Genomic DNA, 12407 nt, shown 5'->3' with positions numbered 1-12407 from the left:
CACATGTTTCATGACAGAGGTTATTTTTCATCAGGTGGCAACCAATTAGATTGCACCAAATAATATAGACAGCAGAAAATATCCACTCGTGGAATGGGGCCCCAAATACCTGCAGCAGCACCCAAGGTTCGATCATCTTGTGGGATGAATATGAATCACGTGTATCCCGGTTTAAGAGGAAAAAAAGTCAATCTCGCTAATGTAGCATTTACTATTTATGCATCAAATTTGCATGCATTGCCTGTGTCAATCAGTCAAACTTGTTTGTACAAGATGTGCCACAGCGAGATGTGTTAAGGATTGGGGAGACCTGCTGGCCAATCTGGTAATGTGTCAGATCTGAGATATACATGATGAATAACTGCAACAACTTTCACCTTGAATGTCACATGGAAGATTGGGGGTTAAAAAAGAAAAGAAAAAAAAGTGTGTTGCAGGGATGAGTTCTTTTTCCATATAATGCAATTCCACTCATCAAACCGAACAATGTCATGTGACCAGTCATCAACGTAAATAAAATAGTCTCAAATTGAAGATCCCCATTTATTACAATTAGTAATATAGGCCAAATATGGATTAATCTGCTTCCGTAGTCCTGCAAAATTTCAATGTTTGAGTCACTGTCATTCATAATATGATGGAAGACTTCAGCATTGTCAGTGACATTTTTTGCAATTTGGTTTTATTTTGCTTTGTTTTGCTATCTGCTGCTTTGTTACCTGCTGCCAGGTACCGATACTTAATTAATTTATTTTTTTCTTCAACATGAAAAAGCTGTCCTGCCATTGGTTCAGAGCATTCAAGGTCCAATAGGATATCTTAGATCGGCATGCAGTGAACATGCCACATGCCAGTGAATGTCGTGCACCAGCAAGACACAAGATGCTGCATCCAAAATCCTATATTAGCGTTGGAATTAATGGTATCGGCATGTTACTTGTGAGTAGTCACCGATACCGATACCACTGTTTTTATGCAGTATCGGCACCTCTACCGATACCAGTATCGGAACAACACTAATAAGAACAACAGCTTTTAATCATCCAGAAGACAAAATTCGATTTCACGATTTAGCAAATTTTCAACGATTTGATTTTTTAAAATGATGATGTATAAAATTAATTCGATTTATTGCCCAGCCCTAACGCTTACTGACTACCTGTTTTTCGAATCCATCATCTTTAAATTGTACATCTCTTACTGTTCATGACCAGTGAATAATCTATAAAAAGGGAGATATCTGTAACTTTAATCACCATTTTAGTACATCAAACCATATTTAGACAAGCAATTGAATATTAAGAAAGTGCAACCTGTGATTTTCGATTGTACTTAACATTGCATAAAACCACCATAAAGATGAAGGTTGAAAAATCCAAATAAATTCAGGACGAGACTGCAGCAAATGGCCCCCATATTTAAAAGCGTCCCCACGAGCTATGATATCCATCACGCCACCCACGACGCACAGCAACTGTGAAATGAAAGCCGGCCAGATTAAAGTCGTTTCTGGGAGAACTTTGCTTAGTCGCAATCTTCACACCACGCAGCTCAAAGAGCATAACGAGATGAGGCAAGCTTCACATGGGAAAGAAGAAGAAGAAGAAGCGGAACGCTACATTCAGTGATTCTTTCCTCATCTCAGCTGACTGTTGTTAGAAATCCCGAAGGTGAGATCACCAGTCAAAAGAGGGCGTTTTATCATGATTACGTGTGTAACTAAGTATTTGTCCCCGAGTAACACGCTTGGGCTTGACGCCGATATCCTTCAACCTGATAAGTGTGACATCACCTGCATAATTTGCAAATGTATGTGAGTCATCTTGTTCTAAAAAAAAGGTTTGTGCTGACGCTTTTGACTTACTTTGTTGGCAACTGACAAGGTTAAGGTTATTACGGCCATAAAGAAGCCTAGAACGAGTCTCTTGACAGCACTTATGGCATCCTGTGATTATCTTCCATCAGCTCCGTACTGTCACATCCTCCATCAAATGTGATTGTCGATTAGCTTATATAAGCACAGTGGGGGGGAAAAAAAGCACAGAAGGAAGCTTTAGCGTCTTCCTGACCTCGCTTGACTACAGCATTGTGAAAAAGATTAAACACCAAAGAAGTGCATTGAGTATGAATCATTAAATTGGCAACAATTAACTTCAATGGGCACTGTCTGAATTTTCCCTCTCGAACACGGCATCTGAGGTCTAATACAATGTGTGCATGTCTACGTAGCACAAAAGCGACTGAATTTTCCCCGCACGCTGTTCTCACAAGGCAGCTCTTGTTCATATGTTTGCAAAAAATAATGGTAAACAAACACAACAAAATAGCAACACTGTCAAATAAAACAAAATCACGCATTACAGCAAGTTCTTCCTGAAATAGTTACTACAATCAAAGTGTTATCTGTTTACAGCGCGGCGGCGCCAGACGGCCCCTCAGAAGCATCGCTGGAAGATTTCTCAGACGCGTTTGCTTGAAGATTTCTTAGGCCCCGTGGTATGAATAGAAGCAGAGAGGAGGAAAGTGCAGGAGAGGCACAGATAGTTAAAACTTGGCTCAGAATCACGTTCATGGGAGAGATGAGAGGAAAACCAACTGCGAGCTCCACTTTGCCAGTTTAATGCAAAGCAAATGACAAACACTTTTTTTCTATTATGTTTCTGCACTTAAACATTCATTTACTGTCGTAGGTGCATTGGTGGTGCACCTCGTCGCCATTAGCGTCGTTAAGTATCTACTTCGTCAGCTGAAGCCACGAAAACGTGCTGGATAAATTCGTCTGTACTTGCTCATCATCAATGATTTTTTATTTTTTATTTTTTTTTAATGGTAGTTTAACTGTTTTATTGTTCAATGTACTTTGTGTAATCACGTTTGATTGGTTTATTTTCGTGTAGGTTAGATTTCATTTGTCGTGTACTAGGCTATGCTGTGGATTTCCACTTTTTTCAGTCTTTTAGTTGTGGTGGCATTTTTGCTTATCGGGCACTGATATGATGTTTGACTTTTGTTTACGTGTTTCCTTGCTTTAATAAAGTTTTACATGATTGCTATTTTCCTTGTTGTGACTGCTTTGGGGTCCATGTTGTGGTGCATTTTTGCCAATCATAACTTCTCTTCTAAATTGAGCAAGTTCCTTCTTTGAAACGACTACATTTAATTAGATTTTTGTCCCCTTAATTACTTTATAGTGGGGATGGACCAGTACTGGTATCGGGCTGATACTAGGGATGCACGATAATGCTATTTTCAACCGATACGATAAACCAATAATTTAGAGGGGCCGATGTCGATAACCGATAAGTAAGCCGATAATTGTTTGCAAAATGAACTTGAATACAAATATATTTTCGAATCCTACTATAAGTCTAACAAATACACTGAAACATTGTATAAACTTTGCACAATGTTTCAATGTATGTAAAGCACCGTGAAGCTGAATTTTATTGATATGAACCACAACCACAACAGATGGACCAACGTGCCATTTCTATAATTATTGCTGGATTTCTTTATTTTCTGTTTTATCTGTATGAAATCAAATTGCCGATAATTATCGGCAGATTTCTCTATTATCTGTTTTATCTGTTTGACGTCAAATTGTTCGATAAGTGCCGATAATTTTTGGCCACCGATATTATCGTGCATCCCTAGCTGATACCTAACCTTATTTCAAGGTTTGGTACTCACGACCAGTACCACTCTATGGTCAAGAACTAGAGATTAGAAAAGAATAGTGCAATTAATTTCATGCAATTTTAAGGAAAAAATCTATACTGGGATATATGGGTCTTTCTTTAAAATTGTCATTGTTTGGGGGCAAAATTTTACATATCAAAAGTACTAGCGGTATCATTACTTGGTATTGGACCACTCATACTGCTATCGGTCCGAAAAAAGTAAGATCAAACATCTCTACTTTCTAGTATAAGATCCAAATTTGGCACAATTCAACACTGAACAATATTATACACCATCTATCCATTTTTGATACTGTTTATCCAGTTCAGAGGTGACTTGGAGCTGATTCCGGCTGACTGACATTCCATTGCACAATCAATCATCCACTTTCACATTCACATACATGGAAAAGTCAAAACTTCCAATGAACTTACCGTACATATGTTTTGAAAGTGTGGGAGGAAGCTGAAGTAGCTGGAGAAAACCTTTGCAAGAGCACGATCCTCATATTGTGAGACAGACATGATAATCACGTACGCAGCCATGCCGCCGTTACATGAAAAAATAAATAAATAAATAAATAAAGGGTGCCAAAAACGGTGACCATTGTTTTATATAGGACTGTCTCAGAAAATTAGAATATTATGGTAAAGTCCATTATTTTCTGTAATGCAATTAAATAAGCAAAATGCCATACATTCTGGATTCATTACTAATCAACTGAAATATTGCAAGCCTTTTATTGTTTTAATATTGCTGATTATGGCATTTTTAGCCAAATATCTTATCTCAAAATATTAGAATATTTCCTCAGACCAAGTAAAAAAAAAAAAAAGCCATAATCAGCAATATTAAAACAATAAAAGGCTTGCAATATTTCAGTTGATTTTTAATGATTCCAGAATGTATGGCATTTTTGCTTATTTAATTGCATTACAGAAAATAATGGACTTTACCACAATATTCTAATTTTCTGAGACAGTCCTGTATGTGTATTCAGCACTCATGCTGCGGCATGGACGAAAAAGCTCCTTCTTAGCCTGGAGAGGACCATGAATATGATCTCATGTGCTTCGTGCTGTACATCCAAACGTAAAAGAATAAAAAGAAAAATAATAAAAATACAGGGGCTCTCACATCAAGCACTGAAATCTCCCATCACACTCACATATTACATCAGCCTGCTTTTCCAGGCAGAAAAGTGTGACAGCATTAACTAGCAAGTGCTTGTAAATGTTTTTCAAATGTCGAAGTATATATTCCTTTGGTGCCCTAAAACAAAAGGTTGCCAAAGATTTGCTGAAAGAATGTGAATAAAAGAATATCAAAATCTGGGCTCTATAACTGTGATTTTCAGGAGCTGAAGGAAGATTATGCAGGATTAAAAATGGCCCGCAGTCTTTGCAGAGTCTAATTAGGGTACAATGCGAAACAAGGTCTCGCCTATGCCTTAAGCATGCTGTGATTCAAATCCAAGGCCTCGTTTGGGAAGGGGAGTGTTCCCAGTTGTCCATCACTCTGCCGTGCCTCGTTATGAGCTGCTTTCTCACAGAAGCCCATGAATATTCACTTGCTCCTCATTTTATGTGAGCATTAAAACTGTAAATGATCTGTGATTTTGAGCACCTTCTTTCGGTTACTCCGCATACGCCAACAGCTCATCAGAGGAAGAGGTGATCAGAGGAATGCAAAAATAGAAGGAACAATCACTGGAAGAAATAAAGCTCATTCGTTGATGGCACCACCCAACAAGTTCCCCAAAAAATAAATGGACCATAAACAGAATAGAATTATCATTAGTCATCGCAAACAGGCTTTGGATTTTAAAGTGCAAGTATACACAAACGAACAAGAACAGTGTTATGATAAAGGAATGGCAACATAATGTTGCACCAAAAATCTTCTATAAGACACAAGGAAAACTAGGATTTGTGTGTGTGTGTGTTTTTTTTTCATGCCATGTAAGAAAAACAAGCACAGTTTTGCATCTAATTCAAAACTGTTACTATAAGAAAGGCAAGGTCACAACATCTTTCTTAACTGTTGCTGTGCCGAGAACTTAAAGTGTTATATGTGCTCAAGTTAGCTCCGGTGGTCTCGGCCCTACAAATAATAATTCTCATTTACCGTATTTTCCGCACTATAAGGCGCACCTAAAAGGCTTAATTTTTTTCAAAAGCTGACCATGCGCCTTATAATCCAGTGCGCCTTATATGTGGATCGCTATTGAGCCGCAACAGGTCTCGCTGTCAAGACGCCATTCGGTGACCCTGCACGATCGGTGAAGCGAATGTGCAGAAGATCCCGCCATCTTGGATCGCTAGCTAATACTATTACTTTACCTCAGAGAAAATAATAAAACAGCTGTTTATTCATTTTGGGAGTGCATGGAGTTGTCAGAAAGCTGGTTTGTAATCTATTAACTCATTCACTCCCAGCCGTCTTCAGCGAAGCAACCCTCTTCACTCCCAGCTGTTTTACGGGATTTTGACAGATTTTGTAATATCACAGAAAACTCACAATATATTGTGTCCTATTGTTATAAAAACATGGAATCCACCAAAAGAAAGATTAGAGTCTCCTCTTTCATCAGGTAAAAAAAAAAAAGTGTATTTGTATCTGTTTCCGTTTTGCAGCAAGTTTCATCAATGTTCACATTCCTGGTGAAAACACTGGCAAAAAGAGCTTGTTGCAACATGGCCCTGGCTGATCGCTTATACTCTGTTGCCACCTGCTGGCCGTTTTTTTTGTAATAACTACCATTGGTTTAAGCCAGCTCTTCATGTCAGAAGCTGCATCAAAGCCTCCTGTTTGCTGTTGCATAAAAAGAAAAAAACCCGTATACATACGTTTTTGGGAGTGGAGGCCAAAGTATTCTAAAACATGTTTACACATTTTTGGGATAGAATGAGTTAATAATGTTTGACTGACCTGATTGTTTTGTTGACATTCCCTTTAGCGCAGCACCATCTAATGGATGCATAACGTAACCCCAGCCTCTACTGTTAGCGCCTTATATATGGAAAAAGTTTTCAAATATGTCAGTCATTGAAGGTGCGCCTTATAATGCGGAAAATACGGTATTAATAAACCATTTTTGATAGTATTGTTTCCACTGCCATTATATTAAGCTTTGCATCATTCTAAAGATCAGAATACTGCATCTACTTTTAGTATTAAATCCATCCATCCATTTTCTTGACCGCTTATTCCTCACAAGGGTCGCGGGGGGTGCTGGCGCCTATCTCAGCTGGCTCTGGGCAGTAGGCGGGGGACACCCTGGACTGGTTGCCAACCAATCGCAGGGCACACAGAGATGAACAACCATCCACACTCACACGCACACCTAGGGACAATTCGGAGCGCCCAATTAACCTGCTATGCATGTCTTTGGAATGTGGGAGGAGACCGGAGTACCCGGAGAAGACCCACGCGGGCACGGGGAGAACATGCAAACTCCACCCAGGAAGGTCCGAGCCTGGACTCGAACCGGAGACCTCAGAACTGGGAAGCGGACGTGCTAACCACTCGACTACCGTGCCGCCCCAGTATTAAATCCAACAAATGCAAATGTAAAATCTTATAAAATGGCTTTATTTAATCTCGATACCTCAAACAGATGTAAGTTTTGTTTTTTTTTCCCAGTACACACTTGCATTTACTTTCATTCACATTCATGAAATGGAACATACACACGTCCTCTGCACTGCCTGAGACAAAATAGCTGCACAGAAAAGAAATACTAGTCACTACTAATGCAAGCAGCAGATTCTTTTCTCATTGGCACACAATAAAAAGATAGGTGGATCTGTTGTATGAAAATATGCTTAAATATTTTACAGAATACATAGGCAAATGGGTTGTTGATACATCATTTTTCCATTTAGGAGTAGTCATTGTGGTACCCATAACAAGGCCTGCTGCTGCTGCTTGCCAACGCCTTGTTGCCACCAAGCAGTGTTTTTTTGGTTTAGGTCAACGGTTCACAAAAGTTGCGATAGGTACAAAAATAACGAATCAGTATAGTAGTACTTTTTGGCACCTTGTTTTTTTATGCGGTTACCAACTTCACTGATATGGTTACATAAGAGGTTATGCTGCCGTTTGTTAACTGGTTGACGGACAAATACAACCTGCCGTGAACTGATGGAAACTTGGCTCGAGTACTACAGAAGATGCACGGACATTCAGTAAGACTTGAGATCAACCCAATTGGAAAATTCAATGACTTGAATGACGTGTTGGTATACAGTAAATTTCGTGGAGTAAATTTTACTGTACTCCTATTGTGTGTCAGTATATCGCTGGCTTTGTATACAGCAATGCTTATTTTAAAGGCTTTATAACTAAAGTTGAGTTAAGATTTTTAGAGTCAAATTTACTCTATTAAATTTACTGTGATTGAATCACTGGTCATTGACGACAATTAATACTAGGGATGCACGATAATATCGGTGGCCGATAATTATTGGCAATTATCAACCAATTTGATGTCAATCAGAGAAACCAGGTAAAAGAGAAATCAGCTGATAATTATCGTCAATTATCGACCAATTTGACATCATTCAGATGAACCAGATAATAAAGAAATCTGCCGATAATAGACTTGCTACGTTGGTCCTTCTGTGGTTGTGGCTCAAGTTGTGCCCAACTCAACCCCTCCCCTCTCCTATGGTAGTGTCGCATATTTGTGATGTCATACTGTGTGCGACCTCGTGCTCACAGAAAATGTGAAAATGCAGTGCGGGCTTTCTTTCCTGTGTCTCCCCAAAATGTGACCCTCGCATTTTTATTTGTTGCATTTTTAAAACAATGTTTTGTTTTGGTAAACTCAAAATGAATTATTGGTTGTCTTTAAAGCAGAGATATCAATAAAATACAATTTGCTTTACACAATGTTTCAATGTACAGTCAAACCTCGGTTTTCGAACACTTCTGTTCTCAACCAAATCGGTTTTCAACCAGAAAATTCGAGAATTTTATGTGTCAGAGCGCGTCCAAAAATTCAGCTCTCAACCAAACTGAAAAAAGCCGAGCGTACCTGAACGCGACTCACTCGGGAGCCGAGCTAACTCGAATGCCCAGGATGCTTCCTCCGTAGCACATTCGTGTTCAACGTTCGTTTGGAGCAGACCTGTTCATTGTTATTTACGCAAATCTTTTTTTTTTAAGTTTTGCATCGTGTATTAGCCCCTAATCATGGGCCCAAAGAAAGCAAGTGCAAGTGGTAAAGCTGGTGAAGAAAAGAGGAAAGTAGAACTATTGAATTTAAAAAAAAAATGTCTTTTTTTTAATCATTTTAGATAGGATATCTAAATAAAACAGTGTCTATTTCTACCCTTTTCTATTTATGGTAAACAGTATACAGTGCAGTTTATGGTGTAAAATAGTAAAAAAAAAAAAAAAAACTTGGAAAAAGTTTTTTTTTTAGACTTGGAACGGATTACAATTATTTACATTATTTATAATGGGAACAATTGTTTTGGATTTCGAACAAATCGCTTTTGGAGCGGATTATGTTCGAAAACCGAGGTTTGACTGTATTTGTACGTTACCCTTATAGTAGCACTCAAAAGTATATTTGTATTCAAGTTAATTTTGCGAACAATTATCGGCTTACGGTTATCGACATCGGCACGTTCTAAATGATTGGTTTATCGGTCTCGGTTGAAAAGAGCATTATCGTGCATCCGTAGTTAATACTTTTGGTGATTAAAAAGAAGGCATGACGCCGACTACCTTCTGTCGTACAAGCGAGTGTGCGAGGCACACCGCACTTGAAAACACTTGAAAAGATGAAGGATACAGACAGGACATGTTTGGCCTTGTGCTAAAGAAACTCCCGGCAAAGCAATCAGCGTTTGGACAAAGCCCTGATTGGTCCGTCAATACTCTCCATTCAGCGCAGTGATTTGTGCTGTACAGTGTTTGCCAGTGTTGGAAAAGCAGGCGATAGAAGGTCAATCAATAAGATGCCTGACTCGCAGTCAGGCTGGAGGAGTCCCGCTAACATTTAAGGTGTTTCTTGCTGGTCATGTCGTTCCAAATGCGGTGCATCTCCTCGGGGGAGATCTGGTGGACGGTGACCACCCGGCGGTAGCGGCACAGGCTGTAAGCCATTTTCCAGTGGTTGAAGCCGCTGTTCTGGAAGGGGTGGATGCCCAGCTTACGCAGGCACACGCCCACGTACACATCCTCCAGATGGAGCAGCCTGGTGTGCAGCGAGGTTTGGTAGATGAGCTCGGCCACGTCTGCCGAGAACACGTAGCCGGTGCCAGAGCAGAATGGTGGGTACTTGCTGTCCGGGTACAAGTCTCTCGGCATGTACCACTTGCTCCGCATGTCTCTGATTGGCCCGCCATTGATGACGTAACCGGTGAAATATCTCCTCCTGGGCTTGGTGGTGGGCTTCAGGAGGTTGTAGATGAGGTTCTCCATGTTGACGAAGATATCGCTGTCTGTTTTGAGAACATATTGGGCTTTAGAGCAGTAGGTGGCCACCCAGCGCATGCCCATCAGCGTCTTGAGCGTCAGGTTGTGGTAAGAGTCAATAAAATCCTCAACAACAATGTCATGAAAGATCTGGCTCTCCTGCTCCACCATGTGGTTGAGGACGGCGTCCGCGCTGCGCCCCAGCAAGAAGAGCGTGACCACGCGCACGTCGGGAAATGTACTCTCATCACCCCACGTCTCTCTTATGGCCTGCCGCGCGTCAAATTCCTTGTGAGTGGTGCTTATCAGGATGACCAGAAAGGGGGTCTCCGCCTCGCACTTCTTGGCGTCGTTGATGAGGTAGCCGAAGTCGTGCGGATTCAGAGAGCGAGTGCGGTAGTTGGCGAAGGTGGTGTTCTTGTTCAGCTTGGGCGCCTTCCGGATCGGGATGTTCAGCTGGCCCACATAGGAAGTGGACGGGCGGGACACGCTCAGGTACCAAAGAGCACTTGCCCAGCAAACCACGGTCAGCAAGTACAAACAGGAAACCTTAGAAGGCATCGCTGTTCACTTTGTTGGCTTTACCAGCGGCGGCATTGGAAACTCTTAAGCCCACGCTTACATGCGGCGTCTTAGATTGGGCGGGACAGCTTGAGGCCGCCTCCGCCACATGGGACATTGATCCCAAATAATAGGCCTCTTTACTATCTAGTGTGATTGAAAAGCAAATCTGCTGCTATTTCTTATCATGATTGACACGTTATTGTGTCCCATCGCCTCTCGCAGGACCACTTTGGGCTCGTCTCCGACAGGATCTGAAATTGGATGACAAAAACAGACTGGTCAGTGGAAACCAAATTCCAAGAGAGGAAGAGGAAGAGAAGATGAGCATCTACAGCAGGGGTGTCCAAACTTTTTCATTTGAGGGCCAAATACAGAAAATCAGAAGGACGCAAGGGCCACATCATGTTATGAAGAGAAATTGTGTTTCGTCGTAAAAATTGTTCAAATAATTTATTTGTGCTTTTGCAGATTTAGAAAAATGCTACAGTATATAAACCAATTTATTTGTAATATGGCAGTAGGGTTATTATAGTTTCGGAATTTTTCATTTTAGTTTTATTTTGTTTTGAGTTTTGTTTGTTTTTAATTTAGTTAGTTTTAATTAGTTTTCAGGGTGGTTCTGATAGTTTTTGTATTAGTTTTAGTTCTTTAATAAATGCTTAGTTTTAGTTTAGTTAGTTTCAGTATTTTAGTTTTTTTTTTATGTGTATTACTTGTGCGCAATATTTAAAAAACACCATGGGCATATATTATTCTGGTTTATATCACAATAAATCTACTAAAAATCACATTTCAAATCATCCCCAAAAAGCATCTTCGTTTTTATTTATCGAAATTGTTTTTTGAATTTTAGTTTTTTCGTTAGTTTTAGTTAACTAAAATAACCTTTAATAGCACCTGTGTTTTTCGACACCTTCCCTTCTTACTTTGACCATCTCCAAACATTTTTGTTTTTATTTTATTTGAACTGAGTCAAATGACATTTTTTAGCATATGTCGCGGGCCACTAAAAAATGGACGGCGGGCCGCGAATGGCCCCCGGGCCGTAGTTTGGACACCCCTGATCTACAGGTAGATTAAAATGACATTTGTTAATCTTTATAAATATACGTCTAATTATTTGTATAGTACTCTACAGCTGTCCCTCATGTTATATTGTAGTTTTTGTGGCTTCATTGCATCACTGATTTACTTACATTGCAGATTATACTAGCAGAGTGCCAATCGTTTATTGATATCGGATCTTGGTCCAATATCAGCAAAGATATGAGTAACGGATTATATCGAACTGCATCTAAAATCTCTGATATGAGCACCTGATTCGAGAAAATTCATTCCAAAGTCCGATTCAACACTTCTATCCAGACTCACTTCATCACTGACAAGAATTCAAGACTTTTCGAACACCTCAGTCATACTACAAAGTAATCAAAGTATGTATGACTTCAATCAATCAATATCGATAAAGTTGTGTTAGCATATGGAATTATATGTTATGTTGGATGATTTTATGGGTCTTGTTTTTCCACATGGACTGTACCGCACAACAATAATTTGGAGTCAGGAGAAATGAGGTCAGAAATGAGGTTGGACATTCTCTGGAATGTCCAAAGTTTGGGATCATTTCACACTTGATGAATTAAGTTAAAGTGCAATATGCACTTCCACAACAGCACATCTGCGATGAGCACATATAAGGTGAAACATCGATTTTAGCTAATTTAACACAG

General features: G+C 39.8%; 2 protein-coding genes across 7 annotated transcripts in view; one reads left to right on the top strand and one right to left on the bottom strand.

Annotated features, from left to right (window-relative positions):
• Positions 1-3010, top strand: part of LOC144013521 (bile salt export pump-like) — a 35262-nt gene extending 32252 nt beyond the window's left edge. For all 3 annotated transcript variants that reach the window (XR_013282270.1, XR_013282271.1, XM_077512508.1), the window contains exon 30: positions 2414-3010. The gene's annotated coding sequence lies outside the window, so the exon portion shown is untranslated. The remainder of the gene's footprint in view (positions 1-2413) is intronic.
• Positions 1-12407, bottom strand: part of LOC144013524 (beta-1,3-galactosyltransferase 1-like) — a 114899-nt gene that overhangs the window by 9972 nt on the left and 92520 nt on the right. For 3 of the 4 annotated variants that reach the window (XM_077512514.1, XM_077512515.1, XM_077512516.1), the window contains one exon: positions 7278-10928. The exons of the other annotated variant lie outside the window; for it this stretch is intronic. In XM_077512514.1, coding sequence (XP_077368640.1) covers positions 9688-10674 — 987 coding nt within the window. In that variant the 5' untranslated portion in view covers positions 10675-10928 and the 3' untranslated portion in view covers positions 7278-9687. Of the gene's footprint in view, positions 1-7277; positions 10929-12407 lie in introns of those variants that run through there. 4 annotated transcript variants of the gene reach the window in all.

The sequence above is a fragment of the Festucalex cinctus genome, chromosome 2, assembly GCF_051991245.1.
Source record: "Festucalex cinctus isolate MCC-2025b chromosome 2, RoL_Fcin_1.0, whole genome shotgun sequence".
In the NCBI taxonomy this organism is placed as follows: Eukaryota; Metazoa; Chordata; class Actinopteri; order Syngnathiformes; family Syngnathidae; genus Festucalex; species Festucalex cinctus.
This window is presented reverse-complemented; position numbering and strand designations above follow the sequence as displayed.